Raw genomic sequence first — 17,879 nt, 5'->3', positions numbered from 1 at the left:
CCATGTCAGGAACAAACACAAAACAAACAAATAGTTAAAAATAAAATACTGTGTATACAGAGTGTGGCAGACCACCAGTCCGTGATGTAAAACAGCTGAATCAAAAAACCTAATTTCCTCATTTTTTAATGGAAATCCTTATAATTTTGACTCTAAAGAATTAGGAAAAATAATTTGTAACATTCAAAATAGCACTTTTGTAATGGTAGGGTCATTTTTGAAAGATTTTCAAATGTTTTTCATTAAGTTTTGTATAACTACAAGTACAATGGCATTTTACTGTTAACTCCTATGAATTACCTAAAACTGAATTTCTATAACATATTATTTATCTTTTATCTATTTTCTGTAACTCAAACATTCATTAATCTAAAGACTGCTTGGTTCACATTAGTTCAGATGAATTCTGATTCAGAATAGAACCATAGTCTCTCCCACTCAAATGGATTGGAGGACAAATTCCAACACATCATGAATATGTAAACTTGCAATAATTTTTTATTCTGATTATCATCTGCTTCCCATTATAGAGTTATCAAATATCAACAGAAGGACCTTGGTAGCGGAATTGATGTAATAATCAAGTTACAAGTATATGTCTCATTTCTTTTGTGTAACATTCTTTGTAGATTGAGGGACAATCAAAAACTAGGAAAATTAAATGACAAATTCGAAACAAAAAATTATATATTTTGCATAACTTTTTTTGTACAAAAACTTAAAACTATACAAGTTAAATAATTTTAAATATTTACAAGAGAATAGTTTTGTATTTCAGAGTAACAAATACTTCATATTCAGTTACCTTGGAAAATTGCTTTAACAACAGCATCGAATTTCCTGAAACAAATGAATTTGTAACAATAAGCCATTTAAATCTAGAGCCAATTTTAATCAATACTTAGGAATAAGCATATTTTAATATTCTTTTTATAATTTTATACTTGTTGTTTATACGAAATTCCTCTTAGTTTTGAATCTTAAAAACTAGTATTATTTTATTGGAGTCATCAGAATTATCCACAGTGTATTTTATTAGACAAAAATACAATTAATTTTAAACTTTTAAGTTAACAAGAATAATGAATATTAACCCTTAGTACATGGTATGTAGTATATACTGCCAATCATAATTTCCCTGTAACGCGTATCAACCAAAGAAATGGTAAATCCTAAATACAATTTCCTTAAAGCACAAGATAAATATCTTATGACTGGAAATGTAGATGACAAAGAAGCTGTCTCAACTAAAATTAAATCTATGACCAAAAACTGAATCAATCTGGACAAGAATCCAATGCAGCCCATATTTACCAAGCTGATAATAAATCGAAAGCCATCTAGAAAATTATTAATAGTGAAAGGGGGAAGAAGAGTGAACCTGAAGCAACTAATACAGAAACCTGCGACCAAAAAAACTAAAAACACAAAAATCTATCCGAAATTGAAACAAGGTGACATTAAAAACATAACTAACTATAGACCGATCTCTTATTAGCTCAGTTTCCAGACTCATTGACAAAATCATACGTACTAGACTTTTAAACTACATACAACATAATCAACTACTAACTGACAAGCAGCATGGATTTATTTCTGGAAAATCAACAACAACTGCAATAATAGACCTAATTAAATACATAGTAGACAGTATTGAAATTGGTAATACTATTACTAGTTTATACCTTGACCTTAGCAAAGCCTTCGATTGCCTAGGACATGATATTATACTGGTTAAACTCACAAATTTGGGCATTCGACAATCTGCACTCAGGTGGTTTACTAGCTACATCAAGGATCAAAGACAAATTGTGGAACTAAAGGAAACTTCAAACGGAGTTACAAGACCAGTTCAGTCTGAGCCTCTGCCAGTAAGCAGAGGTGTTCCACATGGCTCAGTACTCGGACTAGATAGCTCTGAACCTAGCCCAAGAATACACCATAAAAAATTAGTAATGGTAGGATTAGGGTGAAGAGATAGCTGCAGCAATATTTCAAAACCTGGAGGATCCTGACTGTGACATCAATTTATATCCTGGAAACTACCCTACAATGCATTACCCATGACTCTCCAAAACAAAGACACCTCCATAACCACGACACAAGATGGGCAGGGGACTACACGCTACCAATCCACAGAACAGCACTATTTGTAAAAAAAACATCATATGCAGGCAAAAAGTCCATGCTCAAAGCCTCATAAATGTGGTGGATACTATACTTAGTTAAGATGGGAATCACACCAAGGATCCTGAGGAGACCCTTCAATGTTTACTGAATACACTTCCAGACCAGAGAAACAGTTGTTAGTGAATGTCAGTCCTCTTCTAAGGAGGACTGGAATTGTGCAAAGACTGTCAACTACTCAGAGATAAAATGGGCCCTAGAGTCTTTTAAGCCAAACAAATCACCAGGTACCGATGATATTTTTCCTGCTCTCCTGCAGGAAAGTGCTGACTTGGTGATACCTTTGCTCCAACGCTGTTTAGAACTAGCCTAGCGACAGGAGTCATACCTTCATCTTGGAGGACTTCTACAGGAATGTTTATTATGAAGCCAGCTAAACCCTCATATGAGGTTGCAAAGGTTTATAGACCAATAAGCCTAACATACTTCCTCCTCAAGACCATGGAGAAGGTTCTGGATAGGTATTCAACTGTCCCTTATATCCTAATCAACATGCTTATCAGAAAGGTAAATCTTGTGAAACAGCCCTACATTGTTTGATTAGCAGGATTGAGCAAGCTATTGTACAAAAAGCTTTAGTATTATTTCTGGATATAAAATGAGCTTTTGATAAAACGAGTACTCACGCTAAAGTGTCTAAGCATACATCCAGGGGTACTGAGAAAACTGCGTCACATGGATAAAGAACATGTTTAGTAGCAGAAGAGCACAGCATCTCTGTGCGGAGTCACAAGAGAGGTCAAAACATAGCGAGGTTGTCCACAAAGTGGTGTTCTATCACCAAGCCTGTGAAACATAGTTGTGGATGACTTACTCTGGACTCTGAATGAACAAGGCATGTATGCTCAAGGCTATGCAGATAATATTGATAATATTGGCTACTCATTAGGAGCAAGCATATGGTCACGAGCTTGGAAATGATGCAGAGACACTGACCATTTTGGAGCAATGGTGTGATGAAAAAGGACTTGCAGTGAACCCTTCGAAGACCATCACGATACCATTTAACCCTAGAACTGGCAATGGTGTCACTCTGTACTGGCGGCTCTATTTTAACAGCCTCGCAGACGTTTCTTATAATGTATCACATTTCATAACTTTTAGTCCAAATATAAACTATTATATGTCAATGTATTCACAACTATATGGAGAGCATTATAATAACAATATCTTATTGTTTCCATGGAAGCATATTTTTATTTTTTTTACAAAATGTAAGAAAAATGTTTTTTGGAAATGTTTTTTGTAAATATTCCGTTGTGTAACTGCTTAGCAATATGCTTTACATCAAAACCGTAAAAGTATAACGTATTCGAAATTTTGTCTTGATTCCAAAAATATATAATTATTGTAACTTTTACCTCAAAACGTATGTGTTACAGGGCTTTGTATGAAAGAGCACCCATATTTACTTATTTTCAAAAATGCGTACATTTCTAAATAAATATTATTGTTCGTGGGTAAACATAATCTCTTGACTGCATTTATACCTATATAAGTATGACAGTTAAAACAAAAATAAAATAAAATAATAAATTTTAATCTTACCTTATTTACATAATATGTACTATAATATATATACAAAGTTTCATTTTTCACTCAGCGTCACTAGATCCCGCTCTGCGAGCTCTCTAAGATCATTTGATCGGTCTCTAAAGTTTTCACCCATACTGAACAACTAAAACTATAACCTAAGAAAGGTAAAAAAATAATAATAACACCAAATACTATTGGATTCGTAACCTCAAACACAAAACCCGACACTTGTTTACAGTTTCACAACAATGTGGTTGACCCGACCTACGTTCACGTCAGCTGTCCAAAAAAAACGATGTTTTACAGTAACCAAAGAAGACAATTATCGAAGTAAGAACAGTAAATTGGTACTATAGTTATTGCTCTTCCAGAATATATCAAATAAAAATCATTTATATGACCTTAATTGCCTACAATTTCAATATCTGTACATGTCTACTTTGGCGACGAATATTCGTCGTTGCCAAATTGAACGGGCCTTTGGCGACGAAAATTCGTTTCATACCAGCTCTAGGGTTAAAAATAGGAGGAAAGTGGAAATTACATAGCCAGTCTTATGTAGGGGGCAAGATACAGGTTAGCAGAGAGTTTATGAATCTAGGAGTCAAACTGGATGATAAACTCACCTGGAACAGTCATCTGGATTACATAATCAGCTGATCTCAGATTACATTGGTGATGGTGTGGTAGGATGCACATGGGGGCTTAGACCTGACATGTCACATTGGCTATACACCAGAGTCATTAGACTAATGATGGAGTATGGCTCATTGGTATGGTGGCCAAAGGTTCAACAGGTAACTGCCACAAATAACCTGTCAAAGGTACAGCAGTTGGCGTGCTTGGGGACAATGGTCGCCATGAGAGTCACACCAACCACTGCCATGGAAGCAGTGCTAAACCTCCCACCCCTTGACATATTTGTCATAGGAGAGACTAGGATGGCTGCCTACAGACTGCAGTGCAGCGGGAAGTGGCATTATCACCATGCGAGTAAGCACTCCTAGATCTCTGAAATTCTCAAACAGGACATTCTAGAGATTATGTCTGACAGAATTTCAAAGGTTACGGACTGGGAAAAACCATGTCAAGTCAACATTGTTGAAAGAGAGGAATAGTCAAATGGTGAGCTTGTCTACATGAAGAAGGCTTTAACCTGGTACACAGACGGGTAAAAAACTCTGAAGGGTACTGGGGCAGGGGTTTGGGGAGCCAGACCTAGAGCTAACTTAAGCTTTAGCCTAGGCAATCTGGCTACTGTCTTTCAGGCTGAAGTTACAGTCCTTGCAGAATTCATAAGAATTAATGTGGAAAGAGGCTACAAAGGCAAAACCATTTACAATAACAGTAAACATGCCCAGGCCCAGCATTCAATTAACATTTAAATCTTAATTCTAAGCTGTCTAGAGCACTAAACTAAATTTAATATAACATTTAGCAGATTACTATTTAAAACATCATTTATGTTATTGAATTACAAGTATACACAATCAGTTACTTCAAATTAAACTTGGTCAAATTAAACAGTATTTATACAACAAATATATTTAACTAAAAATATATTATTATAAATACTTTTAAATAGTTAAAACTTTAAAACAGATAAAAACTTTAAAATGGTAAAACTTTAAATACAATAAAGATCATAAAAACATAATTTAAGACTTAAATCAGGTCGGCCCCCTAAAACTCTGGCTCACGGTCCGCGAACTCAGCAACGCTGTAGAAGATCCCCCCTACTAAAAATTGCTCTAATTTCTTTTTAAACAGTGTTTCCCTGTCTTCCTCACGTATACCGATGGGAAGCAAATTGATTAATTTAGCTCCGACCTCACAGGGTAGAGCTTCATAAGCTCGGAGCCTGTATTGTGCCGCCCTTAACACATCCCTCCCCCTAGTGTTATAGCCATGTACGTCCTGCCACGTGTGGTTTTACATTTGTACTGACAGTACAAGACAGTTTCGTACATGTAGAGGGATGGGAGTGTCAGCAGTTCGAGCCTTCTAAAAATCTCCCTACATGACTCTCTGAAACCAAATTATTCTGATTGATCTTTTTTGCAACACAAATCATCTGGACAAGTTGTGAAGCGAACAACCACCCCATAGAGTAATGCCATAAGTCATGTATGGGTATATGAGGCCGTAATATGCCATTTTTAATGTACCCTCATCACAAAATGTTGCCAAGTTTCTCAATACACAAATGCCTGAGGATATTTTCCCACAGACAACACCAACATGAGTGTCCCAAGTAAGCATTCTATCAATATGCATTCCCAGGAATTTCGTCTCATTGACCTCATCGATTACGGTTTCATTTAATATTATTGATGGGTTACACTCTTGGAGTGATATTTTTCTAGAAAAATAAATAAAATTAGATTTTGAGTTGTTAGTACGCAAATTTAGTTCTGTTAAAAATTGCAAGCAAGAATTTTAACTTTCAAAGCACTGCTTTTCCAATGCTTCCCTACAATTTCCTTGGAAACAGAGTAGTGTCATCCGCATATTGAATAATTTGGCCAGATCTTACCGATGACCTGAGGTCATTTACATAAATTTAAAAAAGTACTGGACCTAAAATTGATCCCTGTGGGACTCCATATTTAATGGGTAAAGTTTTTGACTGATTTTCATTGAGCTGAACATATTGGGATCATTCAAGTAGGTACGATTTTAGCTAACTGAGTGGTGTACCTCGTATCCCACAGCTATTTAATTTCGAGATCATTATTTGATGATCCATGCAGTCAAAAAGCTTTGACAAATCTAGGAAAATGCTGATTGTAGGTTTTCTACTGTCTAGGCCCTCCAGAATAATGTCAATAAGCTAAGTGACTGCATCAATTGTAGATCTACCTCTCCTAAAACCAAATTACTCTTTGCAGAGGATCTCAAATCGATCCAAGAAGGAGAGTAGTCTAGAAAGGAACAGCTTTTCAAACACTTTACTCAATGCCGGGAGAATGGAGATTGGGCAATAATTATCTGTAGCTTGAGGATGACCTTTTTTAAAACAAGGGACAATTTTGGCCGTTTTTAGGCTGTTGGGAAAATTGCCCAGATTCAAAAGAAAAATTAATAATTTTAGCTAAAGGTTCAATAATTTTGTGGAAACACTGTTTAATATGCCACTGTTTAATATCAACCTTAAGAGTTACTGTTGCAGAGTGATTTGATGATTTTTTTAAACTGACGAGCTCAACCATGCTAAAAAACCTGGCTAAAAAATACATTGAACCATTACATTATGAGGATCCCTTTCAACAACTCTCTCTGGTGTAACAAATGGAAGGGGTTTCACTATTTACTAGGGTTTTAGTCGTTAATAATTTGCCTGAATGTTATTGAAATTTGATAATTTTTCTAAAACTGACTTTGCAGACCTGACACTGTCCCTAAATTCTTTTTTTTTACTTTTGAGAATATAGAAAGAATTTATGGTGAGTAAAAAAATTGTTAAGGGTGTTTTAACTAAATGCCAATGCAAATATATAGATATATAGATGAAAACAAGACTACAGTCTTGCTATAATACATTGTAGTTTACATTACACCAATCATGGCAACTCAGTCAACCCTACCTTGAGCTTAAAATCTAACTAAAATGATAATCTAATTGATGTAGCTGAAATAATTAACACTTATTTTGTTGAGGTAGCAGAAATTACTTTTTAAAAGAACATGACAGAATACTAGAGAACAATTCTGCTGTTGCTCTTATAACACAATTATTTCATCTGATTCCAACAATTTAAAAAAAGAAGAAAAACCTAAAAAAGTCCAGTAGCCTATATGAGTATTTATTTAATCATAAAATACTGCGCTGAGGAGCTAACTCCACCTCTCATTTGTGTTCAGGGTCATGTGAAGTACATGATCCTCTCCCATCATTACATCAATTTCCTTACACCCTAAACACAAAAAAGGCCTACAATTGGAATCCAAACATTACCTATCCATATAACTGAGTACAAAAATTATTGGAAAATTAATTCTGATAAGAGTAATGAGCCATTTTAAATATAACAGCCTAATCACTGACTGCAAACACGAATTTCAGAAACTGACTTTTACAGGTAAAATCAGAATCATTTTTTAAATTGAATCATTTTTCAGTATTAATTTAAAATGTGTCAAAACCGTATTTCTAGCCTACATGTAGGCCTTTTAATATTTATAACACTGCATAATCTTCAAAAAAAAAAAAACTATTATACCCAGAAGTTAGAGATGTATCAAACAAATTGTTTGTGAGCTACTTACTCAAGATTTTAAGACATGAAGTCATACCCCGGTCTTACAAGTACAACTAGATTAAATCCACACATTATCACATAAGAAGTCCAACAAGGACCTATACTGGGTTTCGTACTGTTTATACAGTTCACTGTTTTATAACTGTTTTCTATCATTTTTAAAACCCTTAATGCTCATTGTGTATCCCAGATAATTCTAGTAAAATTACTATGCTGAAAATTTTTATGAAAGCTCCTTGGCATGGCTCTAAAATGTCCTCACTTTTTATATTAACTCAAGAACCTATTATTTAAGCCTAATAAAACAACTTAACAGCACTTTGGTAGAAAGTGCAAAAAAACTATATTGGAACTACCTCAAAGTTGCCAAGAAGCCTTTAGCCACTTGATATTCATAGTAACAACGTCAACGTATATGAAGGTACCTTAAATGTTCATAGATCAATAACTCCCACAATCAAATGCATACCTGCATGCTTTTAGATATGTCTGGCCTCAATATTGCAACTCCCTTTGTGAAAAATCCCTTCTTACATTGGCTGAAACCTCAAACATCTGAATCCACAACACCTCAAAACTATCACTAAATAGTTTCAAGAAAGAACTTCAAGATTTTCCTTGTAAAGAGAACAGTCAACACTCGCAGAATTTCTTAAAACAACAAATGTTTGTTGTTATCCATATTGTTTGTCTATAAAATTATGAGTTATTTTGACCTATGTATATTATCACACCATTTGTTGGTATAATTAAAAGGCCAATAAAATAAAATACAGTGAATAAATGAAATATTTTACAATTTGAAGTTTCATCAACAATACTAGTGCATACTACTTACTTTGATTCTATTTTATCACCAGGTATATAGAATGGATTGCAAACAACATCAGTGTACGCTGCATGAAGTTTCCTGAACATCTAAACACATACAATAATATATAATAAATTATTTTCAATAAATATGTTAAGCATTTTAAATAAATATTTTGTTTTTACTAACTAATAATAGTTAACATTTGAATCTTACCTTGTTTATGTCTTGTAGTAAAAAAGATAACAATTTGTTAGACAAAATATAAGGTAAGAGAATCTACTAATAATTAAATCTCTGCATATATACATTAACTTATAATATATACAGAATGATTAACACTAAAAGCAAATTGAAACATTTATGGATGTGAGACAATTTACAATGGTACATAACACCAAAGTATTACTGCAAGTTCTCAACGTTGCCTTAAAACTTGCAGTTTAAATATATAATGCAGATTTAAACTTTAGCCACATGTTAAAAGTATAGATGCATGGCCGGCAGCTAACTAATATTCACTATTAACATAAAAATACAGCATAAATCCTCATATAGAGAGTAAAAAGATGTTTAATTTTGAAAATATACCAAGAAAGATTTTTTAGATATCAAATCCCATCTTCAACTTGCTATATCATTCAAATCCAACTTTTTCAAGTTAACCTTTTTGGCTCTAGCAGTGTTGGTTAGTGGCGCTATGGCAGTGTGACCATGGTGAGGGTTAGTTTTTTCTAAGAAACACTGGAGCCTACCCAATATTCAAAGTAAAACAATAACATTTGGAATAGCATAATAGCATCTTATAACATTTTTTGATAAATTTAAAGTAACCCTGTTATATATTGAAATTGAAGAAAGAGCTGGCATTGTCATCATGGAAAATTCCAAGCCAGACATGAACTTTCTGTGGTTTTTTATGTGAACTTGGCTAAATTGACATTGGTTTTTTTGGAGACCAGTAATAGCAGTTGTGTCTGTTCAGGTAATAAATTAGGGAAAAGGAACATTCATAACTAAAATAACTGTTTTCTTTACAGTGAAAGACTTATTCAGAGCAACGCCCACAAAACGTACAGCAAAGTCGAAACAATGCTGTTTACTTTTAAATTAGGACAGTGTTGTTCATCAGATTATGCTCTGCACAAGGTCAGGCAAGTAATATCTATGTCTTAAGGTAGCTGCAATATGAGTAGCACTGCAAAGGAAACTGCCTAATCTGTCACCAAGACGTAATTGGTTTATGAACCACAATAACATGCCAGCTCACTAATCAAATCTTATTCAGCATGTATTAGCAAAATACAACATCCGTTGTAGAGACAGCCTCTCTGCAGTCATGACTTAGCCACATAATTTCTGGCTGTTCCTAAATTGAATGATCCTGTGAAAGAGAAAATATAACAAATCAGACAAAATATAAACAGAGGTTTGTTAGTGATTCTAAAACATGAGTTCAAGTGAGAGAAGCATTAAACAACAACAGTTGCGTGTAGAGGGGATTACTTTGTATGGGATAGATTCATGGTTGCTGCTGAGAGACTGTGTTCTTCAAACAAACCTCTCTTGTTCTCTTGATAAAGAACAACATTGTATTTAGTGGAGGTACAAAGTACAAATAACATGAATTGCATGAAATGGATAAATTATTCCATAATCTACTAAGTGATTAGTAGATATGTGAAATTTTCCATTGACAAATTATGTTCAGACTAAATTCCTATGGTATATGAAATTACAAATAGGCACAACATATTTGGTGTATTCAATTACTACTTTGTATGAATTGAATACACTTCATATTGTTGAACTGCATGCATCTATGTTGTGCATGGCATGCTCACTACATAGCCGATGAAGTAGGCATGTTAGGCAATATGCAGGAGGAGGGAGGAAGCAGTTGACATCAACCAGTTTTCTACAGGGGTTTGATTTTGTTTACGAAGGTAGACAATATGCCAGCAACCAGCAATGTCAATGATTTAGAAACTTTTCTGGAAGTAGTGGGGCATGAAGGTAATTTCTGTCCAATATAAATAATTGGCAGTTTTTTTACGAAAATTCAATGGCTTAAAGATTTGGCTTCATACATCACTAGCTCTATTTGTTCTCAAGATCCCTCTGAGTGACTGGCTTCACTAATGCTCATCCAAGACCCATAGAAGAACATGCAAAATCATTGAACTTGATCTTACCTACACAGAAATGTTTCATAGACTATAGTTTCACTTCTATTGCTCAATCTGTTCCCAAGACAGACAAGAAGTTTGATAGTTCCCTAAATGAGACGCAATAAATAGCATAATATTAATAAAGACTATTAACAGGATAATACTTACGGTTCGAACTTCATTGTCTCGCAACATTGAGTTGGCTGAATCTACTACAATGATGAACTTTATTTTGGTATTCGTCACATATCCAAATCTAAAGAAAATATGTTAAGAAAACTAATTATTGAGAAAATAAGAACTAATTCTTTACTTACCATTCATTATTAGCTAAGCGATTCAAGAATTTTTTAGTGTTACATACACTATATGACCAGTTGGAGGGTTAATGTGTAATATGAACTATGATACCCATTGAGTATCATAAGATAAATGTATGTGATTTATTTCTAATTCACGATCTATTAGTGTTTGTTTCAGTCTACAGTATATGGTTGTTCACAACAAATTGCAATTTTTGTTTAATTAGGTACACACGCATGCTCATACTTACTTAATACTATTTTTAACTGCTTTAGTATTTTTAGCTAGTACCCATTACTATCTAATAGGTACTGTTTTAAATCATGTAAATTAAATAAATAAATAAAGTTTATAGGTGCATTAGAGATGTATCATAGTTTAACATATTGACTGTGGTGGACGGACATTAATACTATCTCAGCTCTCCTAAATTTGTTACATGATTCATGTCGCAGTGAAGGAGTTAAACCACCTACGGTCTATTGATTGAACCCAGAGATAAGGGAAACTATAAAACCTACATTCCAACACAGCCTCTGAACCTCTTATTTATATTCTGAACTAACTCTTAACCATGGCTTTCCTTGCAATTTTCAAGATCGAAGTCTTTATAGTACTCAGTAAAGCATTTATGATGTAATAAGATGGAGTCATAACATTTTTCAATCATAAGTAGACAAACATTACATAGATATTATTTAACCCATTAACCACTTATCATGGTACCATCTCGTGACGGCCAACGTGGTACCAAAACGTCGATCACAAGATGGTAAAGTAATGACAACATACGTTATTAAATATTTATTTAAACTAAACAAAATAATATGTACTATACATATAAATATATATATTAACCCCAGGAAAAAAAATGTGAATCAAGGTAAATACAATACCTTTGCGCTTTTTGCGTGTTTGCTAGAATTTGTGGAAGGAGAACACAAATGTAGCATTTTACAAAAGTCTATGTAAAATGAAAATAAATTAAGATAAATGAATGAAATAAAATGTTTCCAGTAAAAGAATTAAATTTCCTATTAAACTACACCAAATATAGATGATAACTGTGTTTTGTACTTAAAACAATTTCTTGCTTTCAAAATTTCAAAAAGAAAATAAATTTTTTTTTAATTATTCTCAAAATGAAAAATTGTTTACATAAGGTGTACTTCTGTGCTTATAAATTACAGTATATTATAACCTGTTTCATTAACTAAAAAAACAATAGCTTAGTGAACCAAATAGCAATAAAATTGAATGTTTTGTGAATTTTGCTAAACCCTTACATTTCGGGAAAATTTCATTAGATTTGTACAAGGAGGTTAGGCGCAAGAATATTGAGTGGCTAATGGGTTAAGTATTCACATGGTTAAGAGTATCAGAGTTTAACCATTTTATATTTGTTCTACACATGTAGCATTTCTGGTTCAAATAATTATATTTCCAATATTACAGCTGAGTCTGCATTATTACCCCAGTCAAGAAAATACAAATACACTGTTATTAGAAACCTACTTTGGTCAAAAAGCGTTTACTTCAAGCCCTTTTCATATACTTCTGGTCTAAGATATTTCCAGTACCATAGTAGAGTTTGCTTTGTCCCGACGATGAAAACAACATGTGCGTAGGACTGAAAAATCTACTTTAGTTAGTAGGTGCCTAATTCCAGTAGTTTAAATTCACTTACACACACAAACTAATCCACAGTTTAGTTTGCCTTATTGTTCCAATAAAAAAACTCTCAGAACTCTACTTTGGTCTCTTGGCTTTTGTAATTTACATTCAGTCTAAAATATTTCCAGTACCACAGTTGAGTTTGCTTGTTTCCATAATAAAGTTTGATTTTATATCAGTATTTGAATAGTATTGAAAACATTTATTACATTCATCCTGGCACAATCTGGAGTACAATTTAGATGTTAACTTTTTATTTGCTATCTGCATTACACTACTGATCAAGCACCGTCTGTATACTTAATATTCAATAAAATTTATATCTAAACTGATAGTTCAGCCAATTTATCTGAAAGTTTCCAACAGCGGTTAAGTGTCAGTAAAATTTGGATTATAAAACATAAATACAATTTTTGTGAATTCCAAAATATTCCAGGTAACATTTCTAATCTTCCCTTCATATAAACCTTCTTTTCGGATTTCAATGAATATTTTACAAAAACGACTAGCCAAATTGGTTTTGTGGTTCCTAAGATTAGCGCTTACCATACCATTTTGCGATTCATTTTTATTTGTAAGATATGCCTCATATTAGTTAAAAAGTAAATAAGATTGCAAGTGAAAGGATACACTTTTAGTTCCTCTGTGGAATACAGTAGTCCGAGGTATAGTTCCCTCAAGTCTCCAGCAGCCTTGCTTGGAGCAGAGAGTTTCTCTTCCACAATGTCTAGTGATGTGTGTACCTTGTAATGCAACTGAAGTTCCTCATCCTCCTTCAAGCAAGATATGTACTTAGGAGAATTCTGCAACAGAAATACTCTAAACTTAATACTTTATAAATGAACAGAACTATTGAGACAATTTTAAAATGTAATAACCTTTTATAGCAATGAGTTACACAACAAACAAAATAAGCTCAGTCTATTTTCAAACTTTTTAGCATTTGTATAATCTTGCTAAAATGAACCTATTTCAGCTATTTAATCAGGTTGGAAGATATTTTGATAGTAAACCATGAAGTTAATAAAAACTAAATCTTTTAGTTTAATTTAAAATAGTAAATCGTTTTGAATTGTGGAAGGCCTGAGAAGGAACCTTTTATCTCTCAGTCGGGTGATGAATTTGATGTAGTTTTGGGCATCGATTCCAAGATCTCACTGGAGGTAGATTGGTAGGCATGTTCTAATAAAAGCACCTGGGATGCGAAACAAAATTAGGTTGAAATAGTAAGAACTAGGAGTCCTTATGTCTTCCTTTAAATCTAATCTAAAGCTTTCGCCCTGTAAGGCATTAAACAGAGGATGGTGTAATCAACAGAAGTCCACCATCTTATATTGCACAAAAAAGGCTATAGATATAACTTAGGCACCCATATGAATAGTATTGCATTGATTCTCAGTGTTACTTTGTTTTAAGTGAATGAATAATTTGGGTTGCCATATTGTAATATGGAGAAAAGTAGAGACGCTACCATGTTGACGAGTTGCTACCATGAAAGAGAGGTGGACCTCCTGGAAACATTTTTAAGTATTGAAAAACACTATTTAAAGCATTTTAATACAAAATTATCAATTATAAATCAAATCATTCACTAATATTGTGCATATAATTCCAAAATCTGTTGTAGGAAATCATTTATTGTTTCTATTTATATTAAATCATACAAAAACTATACAAAAAAGAGTACAAATTAAAACTTATACAGTATACTGTTTAACACTTTAATAATGAACTGCAAAGGCTACTGTGCATAATAAATTAGCCAAATCTCTAATCCATTGAATTTCCATAACAAATACTTTGTTAATCGTTAATTGAGTATTTGCAAGTTGACCTAATTTATTTTTTATAGCAAGTCAAGAAATACAGTTTTGAATTAAAAAATAATTTTTTGTCAGCTATTTTTAATAACTTTATTTGCTAGTAGGTAATATTTAATATTTTGGTAGTGTACAGTAATCTCGGTTATCTGACCTTCCGGATAACATGAATTTATGCAATACGTCACGAGTGTGAGTCAGCTCCTTTCTTTTACCCGACAATACTGTATGCATTTTATTCACGCGCAAGATGATAGGTTGTTAATCTCACTTTGTTTTGGCGCACTGCAGTCCTCCAATGCTTATGAAGCTCATTCACTTACAGGTTGTTTTGTGCACCATTTCCTTGTTTCGTTTCAGCCGTTTTGTTAGACTGTTAGTTGTGTTTTGATGTTGTTGCGTCTAAAGTTACGGTGAAAGCTTCAAAACGTAAAAAGTTGGTTGTGTCAATAGAAGAAAAATTGGAAGACTTGAAGAGATTTAGACAATGATGAAACTTTATTAAAAGTGGGGCGAGATTATAATGTGGGAAAAAACAACAGTAAGAGAATCTAAACAGATCGTACAGTAGAGTGTGAAGAACAGACTGTTCAAGCTAACTCCTGACAAGATGAAATAAATTATTATTGGCAATTACAACGTAATTTGTAATTAGTTTTTTATCATTTTAATACAGTAACTATTTCTTTAAATTTTAGGTTAAGTTTGGTTTTATTTATTAGTAGTTTATTGGACAACAGTTGATTTAAAAGCAATTGTAAGTTAAAATACAATGGCTAAATAAAGGCATTTTGATTTACTTATTCATTAATGACTTTCCAACTGAATTGAATTGAACATAACAAAATTACTGTAAACAATACATTACAGTAATTAATACAAAGTGAAAAGCTGTAAGGGTAAAAGCAGACAGACAGCCGAACGTAACATGACATGCAAAGCACAAACAATGAGTGTCTAGTGTTTTAATTTTCATTTAATTTATGTTAAAAACGTTTTACTACATAAACTCTTAGGAAATACTTATATATTAAACGTTCTATTAAGTATTTGTTAACTGGGTCCTCTCAAATTAGGAATAGATAACTCCTACAAAATAACTATCTAAAATTAACATGAGATATTTTTAACATTCGTTATTTCTTAAACACAGTGACATACTGAGATTTTGTAAATCTGCAGTCAAAATGTTTTAAAGTAGAATATCCTACTTAACAATAAAATAAAAATATAGGTACTCCAATATAAAAAATGAAAATGCTTAAATATAATTAATACAACCTATATTAGGCCTAATATAGAAAAATGCAAACTTATCTCCCCCAAAAAATTTCTTATTAAAGATATACTTGTGTTTCTGCCAATTCTCACTAAAAGGGGTACATTAAACTTTGTTTTTACTGTGAACTAAAGGAAAACACAGTGTGTAAACCTTTTTTAACAGGTAACACACATATTTAAGTAGATTCTTTCCTTTTCCCTCTTTTATTGGTATTTTTTACACTGCACACAGAACAGTTCTTTTCTCTGCCGTCAGGTATTTTTGCAAAATATTTACTACTATTAGAATTACTACGGTTTCCTAAAGTGCGTTGCAGGGTCCCAACTTGCAAATCTGACAAATTAAGCCCAGAAGCTTTTTGCGGATTTAACCAATTCATTGATAGTTGTTCTACTAATTGAATTGAGAATTCAAGTCTAGTCAAAGTGTAATCCATGTTAAGTTTGTAGTATGTAACAGTTTACAATCATCTTGCTAAAAATATTTAAAATTACCTTTTTTCCTAAACTTACTAGTTCTTCTGTCATCAAAATATTGATAAAGCATTTGGTCACTCCCATAAAATCATTATGCTCCCTATTAATTTTGGGCTGATTTGTGATAAAAATTCTGTTTTTTGGCCCGCTTTTCATTTTTTGCCACTATCAATTCTACACAGATTCGCCAGAGACCACAAAAGCATTTTTTTTACTTTGCCGTTATACTAGTGGCAATGGTGTACTACTACTATATACTACTATATTGAATACATCATTGAAATTATAGAATATTAGACTCTCAGTTGACGAAAACTTGATACAAATATCGCAATAGTTGATTTTCTATAATTAATTTTTCATGCATCCGGAAAACAGGTTGGCACTTTAAGAGATAGTGTACTCAACATCCTGAAAACCGGACGTTGGACTTAAAAGGGTTAATCGTTGAACCTAACCTATAACTATTGATAACCCTTTAGGTTAGGCTAACTTAAGGCAAAACATATTTGAATAGATTATTAAAACATAAAATAGACAAAACCATTAAATGATCGATTTAAACAACAAAATTAAATATTTTTTCTGTATTTATGCAATTATTAAAATAGAATGTTATTAAATGGCTCATTCAAAACTCTAACCTCAAACGTTTTAACAATATAATTAAATCTAACAATAAACATGCATTAGTCGAATGTTTTAAATCTTAACAGTGTATTGCATACCTCTTTTCCGATAACCGCTATGCATACAGCCATGCTCTTTGCAATGCAATTTTATTGACTCCTAAAGAAAAACCTGTGTTGCTAAATAGACGACTGAACACACACAAACGAAAGCTATACAGTAGATTAAAAGAACTCTCAGAAAAAGAAACTACAATTAGTTTGAAAGACAGAAATCATTTATAAACAAAAATTATCAATTTGGCGATTTAAGTCTGATAGTAATCAATTAAATCTCAAGCAAACATTACTTTTACCTTTACAATAATAAATCACCGCAATTGCAATTCTATAACACAGTATTCAATTTGACAGTTCTAACTACTCAAGTTTTTCAGGCTTCTGTTCTTTCAGTTCGGGTTTCAGGTGATTACCGTAAAAAACGAAATATGTCACAGCCTACTGAATCTCGGATTAATTCGAAAAACAATAACTATTGTTAATTGTATTATTATAAACTATACTTAGTGTGTAGTACTCTACACATTATCAGGGATTTCGTTAAAAACCTATAAAAATTGGAACATTTTTTTATGTTGTTATCACCTAACGCGCATGTTTGTAACGAGGACTACGTAATTAATGACTTGCTACATGACGTCTGGCTAAACATTGACATGCGCAAATAT

At 32.8% G+C, this 17,879-nt stretch overlaps 1 protein-coding gene across 2 annotated transcripts; it reads right to left on the bottom strand.

Annotated features, from left to right (window-relative positions):
* Positions 1-669: 669 nt before the first annotated feature.
* LOC124367520 (trafficking protein particle complex subunit 2-like protein) lies at positions 670-17,755 on the bottom strand. 2 transcript variants are annotated; one of them, XM_046824413.1, is made up of 5 exons: positions 17,251-17,755; positions 13,575-13,747; positions 11,136-11,223; positions 8,824-8,903; positions 670-840 (listed from the first exon to the last, which is right to left on the bottom strand). In XM_046824413.1, the coding sequence occupies exons 1-5, from the start codon at positions 17,281-17,283 to the stop codon at positions 798-800; spliced, it is 417 nt and encodes a 138-aa protein (XP_046680369.1). In that variant the 5' UTR covers positions 17,284-17,755; the 3' UTR covers positions 670-797. The 2 variants fall into 2 exon arrangements, with proteins under 2 accessions (XP_046680369.1, XP_046680361.1); XM_046824405.1 differs by lacking the exon at positions 670-840 and adding an exon at positions 862-2,973.
* Positions 17,756-17,879: the final 124 nt, after the last annotated feature.

The sequence above is a fragment of the Homalodisca vitripennis genome, chromosome 1 (genome assembly GCF_021130785.1).
Source record: "Homalodisca vitripennis isolate AUS2020 chromosome 1, UT_GWSS_2.1, whole genome shotgun sequence".
Classification (NCBI taxonomy): domain Eukaryota; kingdom Metazoa; phylum Arthropoda; class Insecta; order Hemiptera; family Cicadellidae; genus Homalodisca; species Homalodisca vitripennis.
The sequence above is the reverse complement of the archived record's forward strand: the minus strand, read 5'-3'. Positions and strand labels throughout refer to the sequence as shown.

Coding starts and splice junctions, on each gene's coding strand:
- LOC124367520 (XM_046824405.1), bottom strand. CDS start 17,283: ATGGCTGTATGCATAGCGGTTATCGGAAAAGAG. Junction 13,748..17,250: donor TAGCGGTTATCGGAAAAGAG/GTATGCAATACA, acceptor TTTCTGTTGCAG/AATTCTCCTAAGTACATATC. Junction 2,974..8,823: donor GGTGATAAAATAGAATCAAA/GTAAGTAGTATG, acceptor TATGTTTCACAG/GCTTGGTGATAGAACACCAC.